General features: G+C 58.7%; 1 protein-coding gene across 2 annotated transcripts in view; it reads right to left on the reverse strand.

Moving 5' to 3' along the window:
- TSPAN9 (tetraspanin 9) overlaps positions 1-26,328 on the reverse strand; it is a 190,454-nt gene that overhangs the window by 54,650 nt on the left and 109,476 nt on the right. The window contains exon 3 of one of the 2 annotated variants that reach the window (XM_018048626.1): positions 24,747-24,826. In XM_018048626.1, coding sequence (XP_017904115.1) covers positions 24,747-24,809 — 63 coding nt within the window. In that variant the 5' untranslated portion in view covers positions 24,810-24,826. Of the gene's footprint in view, positions 1-24,746; positions 25,674-26,328 lie in introns of those variants that run through there. The other variant, XM_018048625.1, reaches the window with a different exon arrangement.

Below are 26,328 nucleotides of genomic sequence, written 5' to 3' on the forward strand. Positions count from 1 at the left end.
CCCTCCTGAGGCTGCTGAGATGTGATCCATTCTTTCTGGAGCTGAGCATCCCCCAGAAACATCCCAGCCAGTCTCCTTGAACTTGTGGGTAGAGTGGGAAAATGAGTCTCCTTACCAAAGCCCCAAAACTAAGAAGGGAAGGTTCTCGTCTCTGGTCTTGAAAGAAGTTCCTGCCATTATGCGCAGATCTGAGACTAAAAACCACCTTCCTTTTTGGCTCTTCCTTTCTCCTCCCCCAAGGCTGAGCCAGGGCAACCTCCAGGATCTCTGTCCTCCCCAGGCTCCACTCTGCAACCCCCAAAACTGACCAGCAGGAGAGACGGCAGAACAGCAGCCCTGACTGCTCTCTTCTGCCTCACGTCAGGCCTGGGATGATGGTTTTTTGGTTTTGTTTCTCGGGTTGTTTTTTGTTGCTGTTTTGCCTGTGCTGGGGTTTCAGGGCATCACACCAGCTCTCTAGTTGTAGCACCTGGGCTTGGTTGCCCCACAGCAGGTGGGATCTTAGCTCCCTGACCAGGGATCGAACCCACGTGCCCTGCATTAGGAGGTGGATTCTTCATCACTGGAACACCAGGGAAGTCCCAGGCCTGGGATGTCGATGGGCCCTGGGACCTTGGCTGGTCAGAAGGAAGGAAGTGGCTCCAGCCTGGCCCAGCAGGGAGACTGAGGACAAAAGCAGGGTCCCTCTGGGTCCTCCTGGCACAAGCCCCCTCCTCCAGCTGAGAAGGATCCTGCCCACCTTTCCTGGGGACCAGCCTGGAGGCTCTGGGGCTCCGGGGCAGCTGTGGTCACGCCCCTCTGATGAGTGTGACCTATTTGGACAATAATCCCTTCTATTCCCCCAGACAAGCCAATTCCTCTGCCCCCTCTTCCTGTTATTGCAGAGAGAAGGGGGCTGTTTCCCCACTTCCAGGCTCCGGAACCGAGCTGAGTCAGGCAGCGTGCTAAGATGCATTGCTCATCTCCCCATGAGGACACAGCAACCAGCCAGCAGCCCACGGGGAACTGCCCGCCTGCAGCTGCTTGCAGACTGCTCCCGAGCAGTGGGCACGCATAATACTCCTGCACTCAGACTTCCAGACCCCGGGCGTGACGGCCTCCCTACTACCCTGCCCCCTCCTGCAGAAGGTGCAGAAACCGAGCTGGTTCCGATGCTGGACTCCTGGCAGGGCGGGGTGGGGGGTGGTGGCCTGCCGGGTGGGGCTCAGGGAGAGACACCAGGAGACAAAGCCCAGTCTGGCCTGAAGTGGCTCACCTCCGCTCACCCCGAATGCAGACGAGAGCATGCGCCAGGCCCCGACTTCAGTCCAGGTGCCCGTCCCAGCGTCCACACAGCTTCCTGTGTCTACCCGCTCACAGCTCCTAGCACGCCACGCTGACATGGAACCTGTCTCTCCGCCAGAAGGCAGCTCTCTGGGCTGGGGCTGAGCCCACTGAGAGCACCTCTGTGCACCACGTGGGGCCAGGTTACAGAGGATGCTCACCCTGCAGTGACGAGTGACAGCCTGACCACCACATGGGGACGCTTGTCCCAGACACCCTCGCCCTGCTCCCCCTCCTTGGGGCACTGGCCCATCCAGGGCTGACCTGCATCCCCCCTACCACCACAGGAAGCACGTGGCTGCAGCAGTCGAGCTGACAGAACTGGGGGATGTGTCAGGGGCCCGCACTGGCGTCAAACCAGACCCGACAGCTGTCATTTCCCCAGCCCGTCACACGGTCCTCCTGGCACAGCACGTGCGTCTGGGAGCCGGCAGGCGCTCAGCCTTACTTGAGATGCGGGAATCCTACCCCCAGGCTCAGCCTCCCCAGAGACAGGATCCAGGCCCGCTTCTCCCCAGCGGGGTCTGCACGGGTGGGAGGTGGCTCTGATGGGAGTCAGGCCTGGGGCTTCCTGCTGGCCAAGTCCTCTCCTTCTCCGGCTCCCATGTGAGTAAGGGGTCGGGCTGCTTGCACCCCTCCCTCTGACACTGCAGGTCCCCGCGGGCTCCCAGCTCCACTCCAGCAGCCTGGAGCACACAGCACGGTCCTCAGGGAAACCACACTGTCGTTTAGTCGCTCACTCATGTCTGACTCTGCGACCCTGTGGATTGCAGCACGCCAGGCTTCCCTGTCCTTCACCATCTCCCTGAGCTTGCTCAAACTCATGTCCATCGAGTCAGTAACGTCATCTAACCATCTCATTCTCTGTCGTCCTCTTCTCCCGCCCTCAATCTTTCCCAGCATCAGGGTCTTTTCCAATGAGCCAGCTCTTTGCATCAGGTGGCCAAAGTATTGAAGCTTCAGCTTCAGTATCAGTCCTTCTAATGAATATTCACGACTGATTTCTTTTAGGATTCACTGGTTTGATCTCCTTGCAGTCCAAGGAACTCTCAAGAGTTTTCTCCAACACCACAGTTCGAAAGCATCAATTCTTTGGCACTCAGCCCTGTTATGGTCCAACTCTCACATCCATACGTGACTACTAGAAAAACCGTAGCCTTGACTATTCAAATCTGTGTCGGCAAAGAAATGTCTCTGCTTTTTATTATACCATCTAGGTTTGCCACAGTTTCCCCAACAAAAGCCTTGGTGTCCAGTTTATGAGACAGCAGGGTCCCCACACTCCCAGGGATGACCTGCCACCTGACACCATCCATGCAGAGAGATGGAGCCAGGCACTCACATCCAGTGATGGGAGGATCCGAAGCAGCAGGAATTCTGGTTAGACAGAAGGAGGAACTTCCCACCTATCAGTTCCCCATTTTCCTTTTTTTTTCAGAGATCTTTGACATTAGTTAGTATGGCTCCCTAACTGGTAGAGAGCCATTCTCTCCATAGGTGCTGTATAGGTGGCTCAGACGGTAAAGAATCCGCCTGCAATCCAGGAGACCTGTATCTGATCCCTGGGTGGGGAAGATCCCCTGGAGGAGGGCATGGCAATCCACTCCAGTATCCTTGCCTGGAGAATCCTCATGGACAGAGGAGCCTGGCGGGCTATAGTTGCTGCTAAGTCACTTTAGTCGTGTCCGACTCTGTGCGACCCCATAGACGGCAGCCCACCAGGCTCCCCCATCTGTGGGATTCTCCTGGCAAGAACACTGGAGTGGGTTGCCATTTCCTTCTCCAAAGGGCCAGACACAGACACAAGTGACCGACCAAGCGCAGCGCAGCAGCACAGTGTGGCTCCCGTCTAGAGCAGCACAGACCCATCTGAAGTCAGAGAAACGGACTGGACGGCAGTTCTCAGCCTTGGTAGCAGGTGTATGTGAATCCCTCGGGTGGGGGTCCCCAGGAGACACCCCAGGCCAATTAGAGCAGGATTTCTGAGGATGGAGCCCAGCATCAGGATTTTGTCTTAAATCTATTTGTGACTCCACTGGGTAGGGAAGAGTGACAGCCATCCTGCCGTCCCCGTCAGCCCCCAGGCTGATGGCTCTGTTAACAAGTGCCTGCTGCCGCCAATTCAACGCTCCACGTCCAGACACCTGGCCTCCCCTGCTCTCCCCCAGAGCCCAGCCCAGAGGGTGGGCAGTGAGGACGCGGAGGAGCTGATGATGGGAAGTGCTAGGGAGGCAGGATACTCGATGACGGCCTGGCCTCAGGGGTACTGTTTTTCACTCCAAGGCAAGACAGACGCACATGCGTGCGTGTGCACACAGACAGGCCCACCCAGGCACTCGCACAGAGCGCCACGCTGAGCGTCATGACAGCGAAACACACTGCAGAAGCTGGGGGTCTGGGGCAGGCAGTGAAACAAACTCGGTCTGGCCAGACGCCTCCAAGGGACTTCAACAGGATGGTTAACTGGCCCAGCTCTGGACAAATCCATTTCGAGACACCTCTCCATCAGGAGCTGGCCGTGCCGGGGGAGCCCTCGGGGTTGAGCTGTGTTCAGATCAGGCGGGGAAAGGGCTCGGAATCTCCCTGTAATGGGTCCTGGTTGTTCTAAGGATGACGACCACGGTGCATTTCTGATGTTAATATCGTCTGGCTACCGTGTACTGCAATTATTCTGCATCGATTTTAGAGCCGACTTAGCACAATAGCAGCTTCTAATTTGTAAGCAAAACCGCGGCGGCATAAATCAAACTGTTAGAGGGAACACCACGGAGCATGCTAATGGAGTTAATAGACAGCAGCGGGCAGCCTGGGCAGTGGGCCCCGCAGGTCCACCCTGCCCGCGGCCCGGCCTCCCTGCCCACGCTCCGCCTGTCCACCCCAACCTCCCCATGCGTTTCTGGCAGCGGCTCCCCAAATCTGGATGGATGAGCTGGGGCTAAACCCACAGTGTGGGACAAGACCCACAGCGAGGAGAGGAGGAGAGGTCCCAGCACGTGGCCCGGGGAGTGATTTAAGGAGAGAGCTACAAACCGTGGGAGAACAGGGACCCAGAGGCCAGCAGTGGGGAGCCTGAGCCTCTGGTTCTTGCTAACAATTAGTATTTCCTGGGGACCCACTGGAGAAAGACCCTGGACTTGGCATGCTCTCGGCAGGAACGCGGGTGATGGAGCCAGAGCACAAAATGAGCCATCGCACAGGCCCCACACACGAGCATCGGGGGCTTCTCTGGGCGGCACTGGGCTGGGGAGCGGCTGTCAGGAGCCAAGATCCCTGTGGCTCACCCAGACATGCCCTCACGGGTGCTGGGAGGCCTGTCAGCCTGGCAAGGGGAGGTCCGGCCAGGCAGTGCGTGCTGGACCTGCCTCCCTTCCCCCTCCCCCACTTCCTTCGGCCACCATCACCGCAGGCCACGCCAGCAGGGCCTCCACCCCCACCAGCTGCAGCCGTCCCTGACTCTGGAAGTCCCAGTTCAGCCCAAGGCCAAGTGGGGATCTCGTTCGCACAGCCTCTTCCTTGGGGCTGTGGTCCGCCCCCTGGACCCCATCAAGACCAAGCCCAGCATTGTGTCAGGGGTAGCCGAGAAGTTCAATATGGTTCATCAGAAGAACTGCCAGGAGCAGACGGCAGAAGCCTGGGCAGATCTAAGGAAACAGAGCACTGAGCCGCTGCCCACTTCCTCTCCAACACACCCTCACTGGGGTCCCTTAAATAACGCATTTTATGTCCAAGTCCGACGGTAAGTTCGAGTGCAGAGGGAGAACCCAGAGGATTTCTCAGGCAGTGAAGCGAGTCTGTATCATACTTCCATGGCGGACCCCTTTCATGGTACACCAGCCAAACCAACAGAAGGTACAACCAGGGTGAACTCCAGTGTAAAGGGTGGACTTGGGTGATAAAGGTGCGTCAATACCCCTTCACTGATTATAGCAAATGTATGCTCTGTTGAGGGGTGCTGACTCCCAGGGGAGACTGCCTGGGGTTGGGGGCAGAAGGTCCCTGAGAACTCTCTTTAACCTTCTGCTCAATTTTGTCATGAACATGAAAATGCTCTGAACAAGGCATTGAATGGCCTGGTGACAGTGTTATGAAATAAAATTTTATTAAAACTAAAAAAAAAAAATGCTTTGATCAGATGCTCAGCCTGCTTCAATATTTCCCATGGTTTTTATTTATTCTGTTTTACGTTTATTTATTTATTTGGCAGAACCACGTCTCAGCTGCGGCAAGCAGGATTTCCAACCTTTGTTTCGGCGTGTGGGATCTTACGAGGGCAGCATATGGGATATAGTTCCCTGACCAGGGGTGGAACCCAAAAACCCTGCATAAGCAGCATGTAATCTTAGTGACCGGACCACCAAAGAAGTCCCTACTATTTCCTTTTTATACAAAATAATGTCTCCGTGTGTCAAGGCAGTCCAGTCGTGACAAGGTAAGGTCTGTGTCCCACCCCTGCAGAAGCAGGTGCCTCAGTGAATGAACAAATGAACAAGCCAGGGAAGAAGCGAGTAACGGATGGGGTGAGAGCCCAAGCGAGCGGTCCTGATGAGAGGCTGCCCCCTCCCCCTCGGCGCTTGGGGTGACGTAGCCCCATGACCCTGGCTGCTCTCCCCTCCCTCCTTCCACCAAGGGCCAGCAAACCTGCAAAAGGTCAGCCCGATGCCCAGTCCAGGGCTCTCTTGTCCCAGAGCCATAGAAGGTGACTTGAACTATCTCTCTTCATCTTTGGAAGTGAGCACTGGGTGAAGGGTGGCTCCAGAGTTGCGAGCTATGGGCCAAGGCCGGAGTGCTGCTTATCCAGGATCTACCGTGAGCAGGGCCTGCCCTCTGAAGGACAGAAGCTGCCCCACCTGGGCCCCTCCGCTGGCAGCCTGGCGTGCTAGTCCCCAGGGGGATGGGACGTGAGTCTCCCGTCACAGGGAGGCAGCCACCAGGGCCAGGACGGCAGGGCTATGTCAGTCCCAGTGAAAACCTGTATCAGATTCCTCCACAGATCCCCCCCCATGCTCCCCACTCCCAATAAACAGCCAGTTTCAGCCTGATCACCCTGCCCGCTGTGCCCACCAGTGCTGAGCCACTCTGTGCTGGGCACGGGCCACCAGGCCTGGCCCCTGAGTTCCCTCCATGAGGGTAACTGGCCATGGGGCTTAAGACCTTCCAGCCAGGTGCTGCCTGTCCTCCCAGACACCCCCAGAGGGCATCCGAGATGAGGCCCGGGGCCTGGCCAGCTCTGAGAGCTTCACACCAAGTCACGTTCCCCAGTCCGTCACTGGCCTGCAGGAGCAAAGGGAACACGGCAGTCAGGAGCAGGGACGGCCCCCGAATCAGCCAGAGGAGATTAACAAGGTGGGTGCTCAGACCAGCGTCCTGGGTGGTGTGAGCTCCCAGAATGGGCAGCTGCTGTGGGTACCTTGAACTCATCCTCGACTTCTCCCTTCTCCACTCTAATCCTGGATCTCACAGTAAGGAGTACAAACCAGCCTCGATCCCAGAGTGAGGAGTACAAACCAGCCTCTAGGGGCTTAAAAGGAGGCTTGGTTTAAGAGGACTGCCAACCTGGCCACTCCTTCACTTCTGGCTAGGGAGGTCAGGATGTCTCCCCGAGGAGAGCTAAGCTAGGCCTAACACTGGCCCCAGGACTGAGTAAACGGGCTGCCTCCTTTCCCAGATGGCACTAGTGGTAAAGAACCCGCCTGCCAATGCAGGAGACTTAAGAAACGCTGGTTCAATCCCTGGGTTGGAAAGATCCCCTGGAGGAGGGTATGGCAACCCACTCCAGTATTCTTGCCTGGAGAATCCCATGGACAGAGCAGCCTAGCGGGCTACAGTCCATGGGGTCACAAAGAGTCAGACACTACTGCAGCAACTTAACACAACCAAGCAGCAGCTCCCTTCCTCCTGCGAGCGGGACAAGCCCTGCAGACCCCCACAACAGCGCCCAGGTCAGCTGTGGCCACTGACATCGTCCACAAAGGAAGACGTCAGCCTGGAGAGGCCGGGCCGCCTTGCTGGACCACGAAGTCTGACTCTGAGCCCACGCTCACAGCCGCCGATGGGAGAGAAAGCCCTCATCTTTAGCATATCCCTCTTGGTTTGAGGCCTTCACTTCACAGCCACACAATGCAAAGAGTCACCACGGTGACTGCCTGCCTGGCTGAGTGGCCCTGACAGCTGGCAAGTCCACTCTGGCGCCCAGTGCTTCCGGCCCCTCCTAGGGTCCCAGCTGTAGTCCAGGGCACTGCTGCCCGAGGTAAAGGAAGATGAGAAACACCAGGTTGATTTTTCTGATGGCCCAGATTCAGCTAGATGCATTTGTTACCGGCCGGGCAGCTGGTGATGCAGACATGCGTTCATCATCACGGAGAGGAAGAGGCAGTGGGTATCCCTGCGATGCTACCTGGCGCCCCTCTGCCCCACCGCACCCCACCCCACCCCACCCCACTCCCTCCTGCCCTTCTTCCCTCTCCTCTCCTCCTCCTCCCTTCTCAGGCCCTGCTCTCCTCTTTCACTCCATCTCTGCTGAGACCCTCGGTGGGGCGCCCAGTCTCCACCACAGACAGGCCTCAGCCCCGCCAGCAAGACCAGGTGGCCAGGTTACGGCCCATGATAGCCCCTCCGCTTGCCTACCCACGTCCCGCCGGCCTGGCTCATGCTGGCCCCGGGGCCAACTCCCGGCCCTCCTCTCAAGAGCTCAGAGAGGTTTTCACTCCTGTTTAAGCACTGAGTCCCTGGAGAGCATCCTAAAAGCACAGAACCCCACCTTCCATTTCCTCAGCCTCTTTAAGCCCTGGGTGGCGGGACTCACTCCACTTCTGGCCGCCTCCTCCTGCCCTGAAAGAGCTAGGGGAGGGGCGGGAGGAGGAGAATGACTCGCCTGCCCGCCTCCTCCAGCTGGAGAAAAAGCTAACACACAGCCTAGAGGGCCGGCTGGGCGGGGCGGCTGAGAATGCAGACAGGCCCTCCAGCCTGGTTCTGAACACAGGCTCCCCACAGCTCCTGGCTGGGGAGCACGGCTACACCACTCCAGCCAGCATCACACACACACCTCACCCGGCCCACACGCCCATCACGCGCTGGACAATGGGCTAAACCCTCCAGTGTTTCAGTTACTCCCTGAGCCAGAAATTGTCCCATTCTACAGAGGAGGTCAGGTTTGTACAAACAAGAAGCGGTGATGCCAGGAATCAGACACACCTGTGTGTCTCCAAAACCAGCGCCCTTCCCACCTTATTACCGTCACCTCCCACCAGGGCTGGGGAAGCCTGGAAGGAGGGAAGGAGGATGAGAGAATGTTGCGGACAGGGCGGGGGCGGGGGGGGGGGCGAGGAGGGAGGGGAGGAGCACGGGGATGTGGGCAGCACACAGCCAGGCCAGAGCATCCCTGTCTCCGTGTGCTTTCTTCTCCCCATCCCCAGTTTCCTGGGGGAGAAATGTGTCTGCACCACACGGGAGGTGTGGAGCAGCGTTCACCTCAACCCCCTCCCTGCACCCCGAAAGGCCGGCCACCCCTCTGCCTGCTGCCTCGGTGATGGGGAGATGCCAGAGCAGTGGGCGCTGGCTGGGTGGGGCTGCTTCCTCCTGCATCACTGAGGATGCAAGACCTAGGTCAGCCTCTAGCTCGACGGGGCTATCGCCATCAAGGGACCCAAGATGCCTTCCACAAGGGCCCCCAAATTCCAGGTCAGGGGGCAGCACAGGGGGGCACGGAGGCTCACCTCCCAATACCTCCTAACAGCCAGGTGGCGGGAACCCAGAGGGAGAGAGGCATGAACAGAAGTTTGGAAACATCAAACGGGAAAAAAAAAAAAAACAAACAGAGAAAGAACCCCAGCAAACTGAGCAGCAGGGCGGCGCCCCGCCCAGCCCTCCTCCCCAACCCCTCCTCCAGCCCTCCTCCCCAGCCCCTCCTCCAGCCCTCCTCCCCAGCCCTCCTCCCCAGCCCTCCTCCCCAGCCCCTCCTCCAGCCCTCCTCCCCAGCCCCTCCTCCAGCCCTCCTCCCCAGCCCCTCCTCCAGCCCTCCTCCCCAGCCCCTCCTCCAGCCCTCCTCCCCAGCCCCTCCTCCAGCCCTCCTCCCCAGCCCCTCCTCCAGCCCTCCTCCCCAGCCCCTCCTCCAGCCCTCCTCCCCAGCCCCTCCTCCAGCCCTCCTCCCCAGCCCCTCCTCCAGCCCTCCTCCCCAGCCCTCCTCCAGCCCTCCTCCCCAGCCCCTCCTCCAGCCCTCCTCCCCCAGCCCCTCCCTCCCCAGCCCCTCCTCCAGCCCTCCTCCAGCCCTCCTCCCAGCCCTCCTCCCCCCCCTCCTCCAGCCCCCTCCTCCCCCAGCCCTCCTCCAGCCCTCCTCCCCAGCCCCTCCTCCAGCCCTCCTCCTCCCCAGCCCCTCCTCCAGCCCTCCTCCCCAGCCCCTCCTCCAGCCCTCCTCCCCAGCCCCTCCTCCAGCCCTCCTCCCCAGCCCCTCCTCCAGCCCTCCTCCCCAGCCCCTCCTCCAGCCCTCCTCCCCAGCCCCTCCTCCAGCCCTCCTCCCCAGCCCCTCCTCCAAGCCTGGCTCAGAGCTCCACTCTGGCAGCCGAGTCCCCCCAGGACAGCGAGCCCTTGGGGCAGCGGCCTGGCCTGGGATTCCATGAGGGCCCTGTGAAGCAAGGGGCCATGCCTGTCTTGTCTAAAGGCTGCAGGTCAGGGCCTTAGCAAAGGAGGGTCACGTTCCCATGTTTCCCCAGGACACCTGCAGCTGCCTGGAGACACCGGCCAACAGTGGGGAGCAGGCAAGGGGCTGCAGCAGATCCCTGGAGGAACCACCCAGCCTGGAGGCCAGGCCACCTCCTGCCCCATCTAACACACTTGCGCACCTATGGTTCCACTGAAGCCAGGTGGGCTTGATCTATTCCCCATGTGGCTAGACCCCCGACCACTCAGCCTCCATAAAAGCAAAACATGGTCTTGACACTCTCCAGGGAAGACGTGCTTCCAGCTCCTCAGAGACAGTGCAGGATGGGGAGGACCGGGCTGGAGAAGCTGCCTGAAGGTTCTCGGAGGGCCTGGCCCTGTCCACAGATTCAGCAGCACTGGTCTAAGCAAGGGTGTCCACATGTGTCTGGGGAAGGAAGGAGCCTCTGGTCTCCCCGAATGGAGAAAGGAGCGGTCCACGGTGATGCAGGCGAGCATCGTTCCCCAGAAACCTACCTCCACCTCCATGGTTGAAGCACAAGCCGCGGGCTCTGTCCAGCAGAGGACAGGCACCTGATCTGGGCAACCCCATGGGGCAGTTACAGCCAAGAAGAACATGCTCCCCCAGCACAGACCTAGGCAGGGAGCGAGGGCAGGGTGCCCCATCAGCCCCAGGTCACAGGATCCATGCTGTGTGATCCCAAGATACCCAGGGCATCCCACGGTCATCCCAGGACCCCGGAGCCCCAGAGCAGCCAGAAGCCCAAACCAGCCCAACAGAGCCACTCTCTCCAGCCTCGGTAGATGTTTCCAGGCTGGCCCACTTCCCCCCAACCCAGCGCAGAGCCTCAGGTGGGCCCCCACTCAACTCCCCACTTCCCGGGGGTCTTGAGCAGGCTCTGCCGAGGTGTCAGCCTCCATGGGCACCTGGGCAGGCGGCCTGCAAGAACCAGACCCACACACAAGGCTGCCTGGAAGGAGAAATGCCTCGGGGAACAAGCACTGCCAGCTTTGGGGCCACCCAGAAACAGAAACATGGACACAGAACCATAGGCAGTCACAGAAAGAACAAGACAGGCATCGTAATGTACACCAACATCACCCTCTACAGGTTTCAAGGACTTCCCCAAACACCCCGATGTGTCCTCCGGACGATTCTCCCAGGCCGGCCAGCCGAGTGTTAAGGTTTATTCCCATTCTGCAGATGAGAAGCTCAAGTCCCCACAGGCAGGCCACGGCAGGGCGGCCAGGGGAACCCGCACGCCTGTCGAGGCTTTCTCCACGTGTGCCCTGGGATGGCCCTCGAGACAAAGTCGGAAGGACAGAGGGTCGAGAGGAAGAGGGGATGCAGCCAGTGGTGGTGGAGAGCCAAGAAGTAAAAACTGTGTGTCCTTTCCAGTGGGGGCAGGACAGTCCTGCATTCACAGTGGGACAGCACCACAGCCTGCAGCCGTGAGTTTGTGGGGGGGGGTGGGGGGGCGGTGGTGTTCGTTTGTTTTCTCAAAGGGCAGAGGCTGCCAGTACAGCAAGATGGGGAGGCGCCCGGATCGGAGTGGGTGCTGGGAGAGACAGAGGTGGGAGGCGGAGGGAGGCAAGAGCAGGGGGCTGGGGAAGCAGGAAGAGAAAGCTCTTCCTAGTGCTGCAGGGTGGAATTGGAACAACCATAATTAAGGCTTCTTTCTAACAATAGGAAGGGAGCCGGGAGGCGCTGGGTGTCAAACACAGCACCGTGCTCCCCTCCTCTCCTCTCCATACGGGGGAGCCTAATGAAGCAGCCCGCCCCTCATTACCGCTTGGCTTGGCTCGGTGGTGACAGCCCTCCCAGGAAGGGAAGGCGATGGGGGAGGTGGGGGCAGGGGGTGCGGCTGGATCCCAGGCCAGATTCCCCTCTCCTCCTGACCTTGGGTGGGCCATGGGGCCCAGAGACCATGCACCTGGGCCCAGCCCCACAGCACAGTAGCTGCAGGTTCCCGGCCAGGAGCCCCGAGATGAAGCAGAATGTGGGGCAGTTTGGTGAGGCCTGGAGAGTGAGTTCCAGCACAAAGAGGACACATCGGGTCCTGGCCAGTGGCTCCACCCTCGCTCTGGCCTCAGTTCCCCCACTTGCGAGACGTAAATAACTCCACCCTTAGTCCCTAGCTCCATCTCCGGTCCCCAGCTCCATCTCCGGTCCCCAGCACTATCTCTGGTCCCCAGCTCCATCTCCGGTCCCCAGCTCCATCTCCGGTCCCCAGCACTATCTCTGGTCCCCAGCACTATCTCCGGTCCCCAGCTCCATCTCCGGTCCCCAGCTCCATCTCCGGTCCCCAGCACTATCTCCGGTCCCTAGCTCCCTCTCTGGTCCCTCACTCCCCCCAGGCTACTAAGAGGAAGAGAAAGATAAAGCATCTTGAAAAAACACAAAGGGGAGCATAAGAAATGCATAAGATCACAGGATGTCACACTCCGGAGGGATCTTAGAGACAAGCTGGTCCAAGTCCACCACTGACCAGATGTAGTAACTTCTGCCCAGAGAGGAAGTAACTTGCTCAGGGTCACACAGTCAGCCAGCAACAGCCAGGCTGGAACCCAGGGCTCCGTGCCCCTCTGCCACTCTTCCCTACCCTCCCACCTGGATCCCAGGAGCGACTGAAGAGTTAACTAGTGCACATCTCCCGTGAAAAGCAGGACTCCTGCACTTCTAGAAGCGGGGAAGGAGGCAGTCTACATAGCTGGGCCCACTGGGGGCTGGGAGGCTGCCCAGCCCCCCCACCCCACCCCACCCTGATGAGACGCGAGGCGCCTCCATCCACACCTCCATCCAGGAGGGAGGAGAGGAAACAAAACAGCGATGCTGAGAATCCTGTCGCTCCTCCTCCCACCGCTCCTGACTCACACCCACACAGGCGCCCCATCCCCGGCAGGCGGTGGAGCTCGGGGCAGGCGGAGGGGGCTCCAGGCAGAGGGGAGACGGGAGGGGATCGCTCGCTTTGGCTGCCATAAATGGTAAGGAATCAAGCACCTTGCGATCAGCTCTTCTGCCTGCATACACGTTTCTTTTCCCCACCTCCACCAGGGTCCCCATCCCCTCCCCAGCGCACCCCACCCCCCAGGCCTCAGGGCCCAGTCAGCACCGTGTCCTAAATAGCTCAGACATCCCAGGGCTCATGCCCAGGACCCAGGCTCATCGGCCTGACAGGCTGTCACTCTGATTTGGGTCCAGCGACTTCTCGCCCGCAGGTGGGAGGCCTCCCTTCAGCAGGTGGGGGGGACAGTGACTTGGAACACACCTGACCACCACCACCCCCCTGCCCCCGCCTGGCCACAGAGAACGCTAGGGCTGCTGCTGCTCACCGCAGGAGCATGGAAGGCTCAGGAAGGTCCTGCCAGCAGCCGCACCTTTCTTAGTTGTTCAGTCGCTCAGTCGTATCCGACTCTTTGCGACCCCATGGACTGCGGCATGCCAGGCTTCCCTGTCCTTCATTATCTCCTGGAGTTTGCTCAGATTCGTGTCCGTTGAATCAGTGATGCCATCCAACCACCTAATCCTCTGTCTTTCCTTAGAGCCCATGGCAAAGGGCCGTGGGGGTCTGCGGGCCAGGCCACCTTCACCTGTTCTCCAAACCCACCACCTGCAGTCTCCACCGACGGCGGGGGAGAAAGTCCCTGCCCACCACACTGGACGCATCAGAGCCTTTCCAGGCTTCCAGTATCACCTTATTTCTCCTGCCCCCATGTCCTCCACGCTGCCCTGCCCCCTCTCACGCAGAAACTTCCACAACTGTCCCACTGCCCTGCCTTCTCCCTGGCTGTCCATGCCCTATCCTTCGGGTTCTGGAGCCCCATCCTTGCCAGCCGTCAGATATTCCCTGAGACCTGCCTCCTCCACCCAGCCTGCTCTGCTCAGAAGTCAGATGGCAGGCACTGGACACAGAGATGCAGACATCGCCTGCCAGGGTCAGGAGAGCCCCCAGCACCATCTCTGGACACGGCAGCCACTCCACGCGCGGGGTTCCCTCCACTCCCGAGGGGCAGCCACAGGCCCCCCACCCACCCCCCTCCTCCTCCAAGCTCACCTCCTTCCCGGGATCCATCCCCAGGTTCACACCCTGCTGGGCTCAGATTCCCCTTCTCAAGTGTCTGCCCCTTGTCCAGGCCAGTCTGGGGGTTAGTGAACCAGGGCTCATCATTGAGGACACATTTAGGGAATCAAGGGACTCAGCACTGAGGAAGGTCAGGACACCCCAAGGCAGGGCTGAAAAGAGCAACATGCCCACACCCACACCCCAGGGCACTGGCTGGCCCGGGCTCTGGCCCAGCGTGGTCACTGGGGAGGCGTGTGGAAAGGGGCTGACAGGCTAGGATCCACGGGGGACACCCCAAAGAGTGTCTTCCCTCTGGGGAAGCCAGAATACCTACCCCCGAGGGACTCAGACACACCCGGATGGCACAACCAGATGCTGGGCACACAGAGGAGCACCCAGGCTGCCCGCCTCACCTGCGGGAGTCAGAGCAGCCACGCAAACAGAGGCAGAGCCGCTGGCCGGGGCCCTGGGTCTCACGTCTCCACCTGCTCCTGCCCTCTCTCTCCAGGAGGTGTGGAAGGCACATCTCAGAGGACGAGCAGACCCCAGGGGCGGCATCTGGCCCTGGGAGGCTGGCAGGGGGCGAGCACTTCACCTACATTCTACCCTCCCCTTCTTCTGGCATCAGCATCCGCTTTTTCTCCAGGGAATTCTCCTCCTCCCCCGTGCAGATGGCCTTGTCCTGTCAATCAGGGACAGGACACCTCTGCCCACCCCTGCCCAAGGGTGGGCTGGTGACCAGCCAGCTTCTCTCTCCCAGGGACACCAACTCCTGAGCAGTGAGCCCCAAGGGTCACAAACAGCAGGAGCTGTGGCATCCTGCAGAGCCAACGGGGCCAGGCTTGCTGTCATCTGTCACCCTCTGCTTCTACTCTGTGTGTGGGCACGCGACTGAAGCAGCTTAGCACACACGCACATGTAAACGCACACACACATACTTTCACTATGAAAGTGTTAGTCACTCAGTCACGTACAACTCTTTGCGACCCCGTGGACTGTAGCCCGCCAGGCTCCTCTGTCCATAGGATTCTCCAGGCAAGAATACTGGAGTAGGTTGCCATTCCCTTCTCCAGGGATCTTCCTGACCCAGGGATTGAACCCAGGTCTCCTGCACCGCTACCAGATTTTTTACCTCTGAGCCATCAGGGAAGCTATTCACACATGCATACATGTTTGTGTACATACATAAAACATTAGTTATACACACGTGTGCACACGCATACACATACATATCTGTGTGTGCAGCGGGGAGGAAGCTCTGAGAATGTACAATATGTGTACCTCAGGGAAGATGCAAGCGCAGAACCAGACCAGTGGAAGCTGAGGATATTTTAAAAACCCTCAGCCAGGGGAGCTTCCCTGGCGGTCCAGTGGTTAAGATTCCATGCTTCCACTGCAGGGGTCATGAGTTTGATCTCTGGTCAGAGACCCACACGCTGTATGGTGCAGCCAAAAATAATTGTAAAGACCCTCAGGAATTTGTCCTTCCCTCTGTGCTATCAGAGCAACTTCAGACAAAGACAGATTCACGCTGGCTGTCCCTCACCCCCTCCTTCTGCTTGTACTCTCTGTACTGTCACTGAGACATACCAAGAAAGGTTAAAAGAAAAGAACTCATCACTGAGGACTTCCCTGGTGGTCCGCAGCTAAGACTCTGCACTCCCAGCACAGGGGGCCCGGGCTTGATCCCTGGCCAGGGAATTAGATCCCACCTGCCGTATTTAAAGATCCCACATGCCTCAAAGTAGATCTAAGATCTCGCGTGCTGCAACTAAGACCCAGCACAGCCAAAGAAGTAAATTAAAATAAATATTAAATTAAAAGAGCAGCAGAAACATTCTTGAAAAGCATAAGATGAGCAGACTCGCCTTACCACTTGTGGAGACTTGTCATAAAGTATTGGGAATTGAGACGGTGTAACACAGGGAAAGATGTACGGTACCCATCGGTGGGGAAGGGAGGCCTGGCGAGTGGGCAGGGGGGCGCTCAGGCAGCTGATGTTACAAGAGGAGGGGAACAGGAGCCCTGCTCACATCACACACAAATACATTCCAGATCTACAGAGCACTCAAGTATGAAAAGTAAAGCTTTCAGAAGTAAACACAGGGTACTCGCCTTTGATCACTCATTCATTCAAAAATTTATGAGTGCCTATTATCTTGTGACAAGCACTGTCCTATTACCAGGGACATAAAGATGTCCCTGAGATATTATATATTTCCTAAATAATACATAAAACGTACAATCTCACAAAGAAAAGAGACTGAAAAGTTTGACTACATTAATGTAAAGAATTTGTTTATCAAAAGACCTGTGAAGAAAGTGAAAAGACAAGCTGGAAATTGTGTTTGTTCAGCACTTAGAAGACAACAGATGATTATCCAGAACATAAATACAATACCTAAATATTAGTAGGAAGTAGCAAACAACTCAGTAGGAAAATGAACAAAAACATCAACAGGCATTCCCAGCAAAGAATGACTGATAAACCTAGGAAGAGAGGTTCACGAGCAATCAGAGAAATGCAAATTTAAAACAAAACACAGCATTTTACACCCACTGTACGGGAGAATGCCCAAAATTTTCTACTTTCAATTGCCACTCCACTGGGGGAAATGTCAACCGATGCTTCCACTTTGGAAAACAACCTGGCATTCTCTGATATGGTGGAGACGCAAGCATCCTGAATCTGAGCAATGCCAATCCTTGCTGTGTTCCCTGGAGCAGTTCTCCAAGTGGGGTCCTTGGATGGGCTCGACACTGAGGAACTTTATAGCCATTTGACATAGCCGGAACATTCCTGCACACAATCAGTGAGCTCAGGAATGCAGGGGGTCACCTGTGACTGCAGCTGGCTACCAGTCACACAGGACACCGCCATCCGAGCACTGGAAGGAAAAGAGCTGCTCCTTCAGAGATATTTTTGGAAGCGCTGCCCTAGAGACACTCCTGCATATGTGCACCACGAGGCTTGTTTAAGAACGCTCCCAGAAGCATGTTTGCAAAGAAGGAAATAACCCAATGTCATTACGAGAAGAACACACCACCACACACTCACACAACAGAACCCTCCGGAGCAGCAAAAACACAGACGCTCTTATAACACACATCAACATGGATGGATCGATAAGTGTAACACTGAACTTCTTCAAAGTTCAGAAGGCTTCCACCTCTCACAAGTTTAAAAACAAGCCCAGCCAAACGACGCGGTGTTTAAGGATGCCTACACGTGCAGAAAAGCTATAAAGAGACACTTAACACAAACTGTCAGGAGAACGGTTCTCTCCAGGGAGGGTGCTGGGTCTATGGCCCAGGGAGGACCACAGACACTTCACGGGTGTAGATAATGATCCCTGAACTGCACGGTGGGCACATGTTTGTCATATACATTTTCAAACTATATGAATTTAGATATGCTATATTACACATTTTGAAAGTTTTAAATGACCATTTTTTTTTTGGTTAGTAAGGTGACCTGGAGGAAGCCCAAATGCCTGGCATCTCTTGTCAGCTCAGATTCTGGCCAAGCTGCCCAGCACAGCCCAACCCTGAGTGCACCAGCGCCCATGACCTGCCCTTGGAGCACCCAGGGCAGAGGGCCACGAGACCCTGCTATGTGACTGCAGGCCCAGTCGGCCCGATTCACAGCCCCAGGGACAAAGGGAGGCAGAGAAGGTATGGTCCGACTGGAGTCAGAGGGAAGGGTGCAGTGAGGCAGGGCAGCTGCAGGCCTGAGCTCTGACACCTCTGCCCTCAACCACTGCCTTCCACCCTATCCTCCATTCCCACTTCTATCCCGTATGCCTGAGAGCAGAGGACATCCAGAACTCTCCCCAGCCTAACGAGGCATCTGGGGCTCTGTCCAGGCCCCAGAGCCCTGCCCAGCACTGTCATGCCAGCCCTGGACACCTGACTCACTGTGGGGAGGCTCCCTGGGGGGCCATGCTCTCACTGCAGCAGGATGGTGACAACACCTGCACCCACCGGTCACCAAGTGCAACGTGCCAGCATCTCTCTATGAAGCGGACCTGGATGAGGCACACTGCTGCACCTGGGCCCCGGGACAGCCCCACAGCACAGGTGATGCTGTCACATGTGGGGAAACCCAGGCAGCAGGAGGGGCAGGAGACCCCAGCCACACAGGCCTCATTCCTGGGGACTCTGAGTCAGTAGGTCACAGGTCGAAGGGCAGGGTGTCTGTCTGTACAAAGCTGCCTGGGTGACTTGAACCTATAACCCTAGGGAAGAGCCCTGGAGTGGACAGGAAGCCCCTGAAGGCAATCACCCTAGCACACCTCCTGCATGGTACTGAGCTGCCTGAGACGACAGAGAGGATTTGAACCCCACAGCCTTGCTTTCCAAGGGCTTCCCTGATGGCTCACACGGTAAAGAATCTGCCTACAGTGCAGGAGACCCAGGTTTGATCCTTGGGTCAGGTTGGATCCCTCAGTCAGGAAGATCCCCTGGAGAAGGGAATGGCTACCCACTCCAGTATTCTTGCCTGGAGAATCCCATGGGCAGAGGAGCCTGGTGGGCTACAGTCCACGGAGTCATTTCCAAGGCCTCCTCCAGGCTCTCAGGAGGCCTGCCAGGACCCAAAGGAGAATATGGCAGAGCCCATATGAATGGAAGCACAAACTGACGCTGTTAAAAGAGATTTCAGGTCCCCTGAGGTCCCAGGGCTGGAGGAGGACAAGCTGGGGGTGACGGCCCTCACCCTCCCCACCGCGTGCCATTTTTAACGTCCCAGTCCCAACCCCCTACTGCTCCTGCCGGCAGATTAGCTTTCAACTGTGAACAGGGACAATGGTTCAGAAGACTTAACTCTGCCTGACGGGTCTACCTCTGCCTCAAAGCTTCCTAACTGGGACCAAGTAAGCAGGCACATCGCAGCCGGAGGGGAGCGGCAGGCGGCTCCTAAGCTGGATTATGAGCTGCAACAGCTTGCAGCCTGAGTGGCAAAGCAAGACCTGTCACGGTGGCCACTGCCCAGAAAGCAAAACATCACTCTCCACAGAGCCCTGGCACCAAGCCAAAGAGCCCCAGCCGCTCACTAGCCCAGGAAGCCACGCGCTGCTGGCCCCATCCAGGCTGTTATTACCCATTGTCTCCTGTGTTAAGCCCATTTCACACGTGCTGGAGACCGTCTGGATCACCCTTCTCCCTGGCCTCATCCTCATCTATCCAGCAAACTCCTATTCATCCTTCAAAACCCAGCTGTCACTGTCCTCTCTGTATCTTGTTGCTATTAAGCAGTATTAATTACTGGGTCATTGCGGCTCAGATGGTAAAGAATCTGCCTACAGTGCAGGAGACCCCAGTTCAATCCCTGGGTCAGGAAGATCCCCTGGAGAAGGAAATAGCAACCCACTCCAGTATTCTTGCCTGGAGAATTCCACGGACAGAGGAGTATGGCAGGCTACAGTCCATGGGGTCACAAAGAGTCAGACACAACTGAACGACTTTCACTTTCTTCTTTTTCAAGAAGCTCTAATGGAGACTCACTGCCCAGAACTGCAATTGCCTATCTTACGTGCCTGACTCCTCTGTCGGGCTTACAGCAGGTGCTCAATAAATGCACGCACGGCACACTAGCCACAGAGCACCTTTCCACAGAAGAAAGAAAGAAGACATAATTCACTAATGCTTTTTTATAAACTTGGACACTCTTTAAAAGAAACAGGCGGTTTTTCCCTTGCCTTTATGTCTGATGGACAGACACATTTTGGAGAAGGGGTCAGACAGCCACCACCCCACATGGGAGAAGGGAAAGACAGGTTAAGTCAGGCTCCCAGGATGGATGCAGGGTCGGGGCCACCGCTGCCCCAGCCCAGAATGCTGGGGCGGGTGAGGGGTGCTCAGTGTCCAAGTGCCCCGGGGGGAGGACAGGCCAGGTGACCTCTCCAGCCGCGACTTCCTGGCCGGGAAAGCTGATCCGCCCTGTACGAGCCCAGTCAGCCGGTCCCCAGTGCTGGAGGCCCCTGCGCACGCAGCGGGCATTCAGGAAATAGTTGTGGCATGAGTGCATGGGCTCGATTGAGACCCCACAGCCCAGCGAGCCTGCCGTCAAGTTCAGCCAAGGGCAGCCGGGCGCACGGAGGCAGGGCAGGGCGAGGCCCCGTCCTCCGGGGAGGGCTGTGGAGGCGCCAGTGGCCTTTCTGTGCTCCTTCAGGGCAGCAGCAGATGGTGGGGGACAGGCCTGGGGCCTTTCCCCACCACGGCGACAGCATTTTCCCCGTTTCAGAGGGACTCTCTCTCTCTCTCCACTCTCTTCCTCCCCGCCCCCTCTTGACTGACACCAATGCTGGCTCTGACATGATTTAAAAATAGATATCAAGACAAGGAAGTTTAATTTTTAATGCTTTGGAAAGGAAGCGAACACAGCCGGCATCCCCTCGCGGCCACATGCCCGGGGCTCCGGGCGTCTGCCCCCCTCCCCCGCCTGACCCACCCCGAGGATCCACGTGGAGCTGCCCTGCGGGTAGCAGGCCGGGAGCCCTGGGGTGCGGGGCGGGGAGCCTCTCCATGCCTCCTGCTGCCCAGCTTGGCCTGTATGTCCTGCTCGGATTCTGTGCTGACCCCTCAGAGCCCACCCCCGCCTTCCCTGAGAGAAGGCAGCCCACAAACTCAGGACACGAGGCCACCCCACCCGTACTGTGCACAGACCTTGTCCTGGGCGTCATGGACCACGGGGCAGCCACGGCATCCACTGGCAACGAAGCCAGTACCGAATACGAGCCCCCGAGGTGACTGGAGGGTTGAGATCACGCTGCCCGCACCCAGAGGGCAAGTGAACAGCCTGAGGGGAGGCCAAGCTAGAGCCCTGCCCCCCCACATAGGAGAGGTCAATCAGGGCACACCCCCAACCCGACCCACCCCTGCACCAGCCTTCCTCCTGCTCCGGCAGGCACCCTTGGGTAATTGGCCTTTATTAAGGAAGCAATCCACAAGGAACGGACTTTCCAAAGGGGCCAGAATGTCACCACTCTGCCAGGCATGATTTAAAGCGATGGGACAGCTCTGCCAGCCACGTGAAAAGTGACCACGATCCTCAGAAGCAATCATGACAGCACCCCCAGCTCTACCTCCAGCACCCCCTCTTCCATACAAGACAGGAACTCAGTGCGGGTTGGGGGGAACAGGGCTGGGGTCACAACGTGCCGACCCAAGAAGGGGACAGAGGCCCCCAGCACTCGGAGCTCCCCCTGTACTCAGAGTTAAAAGCCCTGAGCCTTTTGTGCCCTCCTGGAGGGGCTTAGATGCACCTGATCTCTGCCTGGAGAACTCCACCAGATGGTCCCAGGAGGCCGGTGAGATTGGGGCTGACTGCCGTGGCCGGAGGACTGGTGGAAGGGCCCCTCAGGTCGGGGAAACGCCTGCCCAGCTCACTTCCTGTCCACCTCAAAGCCAGCCTTCTCTTTGGCCCCGAGGATCTGGGCAGGGTATATGCAGGCCCAGAGGAGATGAGCTTCATTCAGGCAGGCTGACCTCTACCCCACCATCTATATCAGGCCCTCAGAAATGCGGCCCCGGGTGCCAACCTGGCTAGCACCAGCTGGCTCTAGTCTGCGCTGCCAGGGGCAGACCTGAACACCACCCCCTCCTCCGCCCGGCAGGCACCCAGCAGCCTGCAGGCACCTGCCCTTTCCTGGGGAAGAGAAGGAGGCGGTGCCAGCCCCAGGGCCCCGCCTCCATCCTGCCCCCGGTGATGTCACCCCAGCCCTCGCCAATACCAGCACCCCAGAAGCTCCACCCAGTGGCCAGGAACTGAGCCCACTCAGGCCTGCGATGGGGGCTGCAGTGCAAGAAGGCTGCACCCCTCCCGGCAGCGGGACTCCTCCCTGGGGGGCTCCCCCCGAGGCAGGGGGTGTAGAGACAAGAGGCGGGTCTGGAGAAGGACCAGGTAATCTTCAGGATCTATGGGAAGATGTCTATGTATGGACTGCAGGCCTCAGGTTCAACTCTAATGCCTCCTTAGGAAAAAAAGCCTCCTTTGGGGATGTGAGCCAGGAGACTAGAGAACAGATGCTACACAATTCCTGACAATCGCTCTGGGTCCCCGAGGGCTCGGCTCTGACCGCTCGCCTCCTGGCCCCCACCCTATCACTCCCCGCTGCGCTTTCCAGGAGGACTCTCCAGGGGTCCTGCCTCGTCAACAACCCCACCCGCCTTGGATCTTTCTCTCCTGACTTGGCTCTTCCCTCCGTGGCTCCCCCCATCTCAGACCCCCAAGCACCTCCCACAGGAAGCCCCTGCCGCACTGGAGCACAGGGACCACTGGCCCAAATCCTGGCCGCACCTGCTCTTCCCCCTCCCAAGAAACGCAGTGCCCACAACGGTCACACACACACAAGCATTCTCTTGTGCTGATTTTCCATCTCTCCTAAGGTCCGGGCCTTATGTCATCATCTCATACACTACTAGCATGAAAGAGCTGGGTCTCTGAGACTCCAAATTTTTCCCAGCCCATAGCATGTCATGAGAAATCTGAAAATACTAAGTAACCGGAAAAGTCAGAGGCTAGGAGAAAGTGACTTCTTGCCTGGTAAAAGACAGGTGGGTGGTGCTTTCTTAATAGGAGGAGTATGTTTTCTCACTGTAACCAAAAGGGAAGGCCGTTCCACCGACCGGCTCGTTCTCCTTGGGATTAAAAGTTGCTTGTCACCCTACAGCCAAGCAACTAGGACAGCCTGTTCCACTGACAAGTTTGAGAACTGACTTCTCCTCCCCATCAAGTGGGATGTGGGAACCCCTATCCCACGTTTGAATTTTGTGCACTGATCCTTCGTCCATTCACCCACAAACACATAACTATTAATAGTGCCTTCTAGGTGCAGGGCCAAGGTCCCTAAATTCTTGGAGAAATGAAGAGGCAGTCATACCTACTCCGGCCAGAAGGTGGCGGGGTGGGGGTTGGGAGGAGCGCAGCTGAGTGGGAGGTACTGGCCAGGGCAGGGAGCATCCCATGAGGGCCTTTCTAGCAAGAGAGGGGCACGGGCAGAAAGGCAGAAAGGGAGGTCGAGACCATGAACAAGGGCAGAGAGGGAAGTGAGCGGGCAGCATTTGTGCAAATCCGCGGGCACCAGAGAAATACACACGGGTGCTTGACTGACACAGATGCTGGCCGACGAGCCAGAGGACCAGCAGCAGCTGCCCAAAGGCGGCCCCAGAACCATTCCTGACATTCCCATGGATCTGCCCCAGTCTCCCCTCACCACGGGGCAGGTAACACCTTACAGCCGTGGCCAGAGGACCCCAGGCCATGGAGGTGTCCGGGGAAATCCTACTCAGACCATCTCAGACCAAGTTCCTGGGAATAGAAGAGACGGGGGCTCCCTCCCCAGAGTGAAGGCAAACAGGCGGGACGTCCCGTAACTAAGGAGGTGAGGCTGTGAGGGAGACCATCACAACTCCCCACTCCCACTGGACTGCAAAGGAAACCAGTCCTTGGGGATAAAATGATTTGCCCAAGGTCACACGAAGAGCTAATGCAGAACCAAGGCCGGAGGCCAGGCTTCTTCCTGCCCTAGCCTGAGCGCACCCCACCTATGAGAAAACTCACCCTGCCCAACCCTACACACCCACAAAAGTTTTTCAGTTCAAGTGGGTCAGTTCACACAAACTCTTGACCACCAAAGCACACTGTGCCCAGCCCACTGCGCTGAATGACTCCCCTGCCCCACCCTCCCCCGGGGACTCCTCCTGGACCGTGGGCAGCTGACAGCCTCCAGGAGGCAGGAGGACAGCCCTGGGGCAGAGCCAAACATCTGTGCTGACTACAAACATCTGGGCTCTGGAGGAGAAAGGCGAAGGCAGAAGTTGAGCTGAAGAAAGAACCAGATATGAATGTAAGAAGTTTTCAGATTCGCCAAACTAGGATAGATATTTCTCATGCACACAGGGAAGGGAGGAGAACAGCAGACGGAGAATAATTCCGAGCCGCCCCACCCACTGACACCTCCCCTGGAACATCATCTCTCACCAAGGATGGGGCACGCCCTTTGTCCCTTCCAGTCTCCGGGTTCCACGGCCAGAGCACATGGTTGGCCCGCTAGCAGTCCACTGCAATCCCTCAAAAGCAGCTGCCGCCACCCGATGGCAGCACCCCTCCCACATCCTCCTTCTCCTCACAAGCCCCAGCTCCTGGGGGTGAGGGTTGGGCAGAGCTGCAGGCCACTCAGAGGCCCCCTTGGGCTGGGACAGGGGGCCCCCAGCTCTTCCTGGGATTCACTGGAAGGAGGGGGAGGGGTGTGACCTCCACCGCTAGCCCACCTCACGCCCATAGAACGCAGCAGACTGTGTTCTCCAATACGCAAGAGGAATACAAGAAGAAACTCGGAAAACCATGTGCACTTCTGCCTGAATTCAACTCAAGGTCACAGCTGTTAAAAACGCCGACCCCCACACCTATATCTGCACAGGGCCCAGTTGGAGGCACGGGTTTCTTGGGGACGGGGGTGGCGTGGAGGAGGTGGCGGCAAACTTCAGCAGCCTCCTAGGAGTAGAACAAGTCTCTCCTGGAAGAGTTGCAGTCTCCATTCAGCCACCAAGGAGAGAGAAAGATGTATGAGAGAGGGAGGGAACTGTGTTTCAAGACCCACTTACCACTGTGCAGAGAGCAGGGCCCTGCTGCTTGGAGCGGGTAGAGGGTATGTGCTTAAGCAAAGAGGAGAGGCCACGGCAGGTGAGACACTCGGAAGGACTTACCCAGAATATCAGATTGAAGAGGAACATCGCGTACTTGAGGCAGCACAGGCAGCCCCTGGCCATGTTGCACTTCTTAAATTCTAGGAGGAAAACAAAGGACAGGTCCAGATAAAACACCACGTACTTGCTGCCTTTGGGCGCATTGTACTTGTCGGTCTTCACGCCGGCCTCGGCGTGGCTCTGGCCGCGGGAGCCCGCGGTGCCGTAGAAGGCGCCGGCCGTGAAGCCGCGGCCGAACGGGCGGCCCGAGGTGGACGGCTTGGCAAAGTCCGAGTCCTTGCTGTCCAAAGATGGACTCCGGTGGATCGAAGAATCCTCGCTACTCGACTTCTCCATGCTCGCGTCGCTCCCGGCGGGCGCGGGGGGCGGGGGGCATCGCTCCCGGAGTGGCACGGAAGGGGCGCCCGAGAGGGGCGCTGGGCTGCGAGAGGGTCGGAGGAGCCTCGCACGCCCCGGCTCAGCCCCCGGGCGCGCCGCCGGCCGGACTCCGCGCTGGAGCCGGGGTGGGGGTTGTGGGGGTGGGGGTGGAGGGGTGAGGGCCCCGCTTCCCACCGGCCGGCCCGGGAGGGCTCTGCAGCGCGGCTTGGCTGCACGCGCGCTCCCCGGGCGCCGGCTTGCCGGCGTAACTTAGTGCCTCTGAAGAGGCTGCGATTGTATTTCTCGATCCCAAACGTCAGCTCGCCTCCCAGGCGCTGCACCGCCGCTCCACACGAGGCACCGGGGCGCCGGGCTCGGGCTCCAGGGCACACCTCTCTCAGTCTCAGCCCGGCCCGGCCACTTTGCGAGAGCCCGCCTCCTCTCGCTCCGCGACTTTGCGGAGCTGCCCCGGGGCCCTGGGCTGCCGGGCGCGCGCGCGGCGGCTAGTGACGAGGGATCCGCCGCAGCTGCAACCACCGCTGGGCTCCCCCTGCGAAATCCCGGCCCGACTCCCGACTCCCGACTCTGAAATCTCCGGAGCCCCCTCCCCGGCCTTCGGCCCCGCCCCCTGGTTTGCATTCGGCCAATGAGCGCCAGGCCTGCAGGGGGGCAGCCCCCCTCCCGGATGACACCACGGCTTTAATGGGATTAGCGTTCTGCCGGGTGCCTACACCAGTGCGCCTCGAGCCCAGATAAATGTCAAGGGCTCCGGAGCCGCGGTGAACCAGAACCTTCATTGCAAGGCGCTGGCCTCTTCCAGAGGAGAAAAGGGGGTGGGAGGGGAGGGCAACGGCTGGAGGGACCACGATCCAAGGAAACCAGAGGAAAGGGCTGGGGAGGACTAGAGGGGACAGAAGCGCGGCCACAGTCGAGCTGTCCGCCGCCCCATGTGTCCACGGGGCCTTTCCGAGCTGGGGGCACACGGTCTGCGGGCTGCACACACACAGAGGCTGGTGCGTCTGCACACGTGGGTCTGGCTGGGGCACGCGGGGAGACGGGGACCGCAGGGGAGGCGGGAGGTGTGGGAAAGGCTCCGGCGACCCGCGCCGCCAGCCCCGCCCCCTTCCGCGCACGCGCGCGCGGACCCGCGGCTCCGGAGGCTCCTGCAGCTGCGCGAGCTCCCCGCACCTACCCACCCTCCCCTGCCCCACGCTCCGGGCAAGAC

The sequence above is a fragment of the Capra hircus genome, chromosome 5 (genome assembly GCF_001704415.2).
Source record: "Capra hircus breed San Clemente chromosome 5, ASM170441v1, whole genome shotgun sequence".
Taxonomy (NCBI): Eukaryota; Metazoa; Chordata; class Mammalia; order Artiodactyla; family Bovidae; genus Capra; species Capra hircus.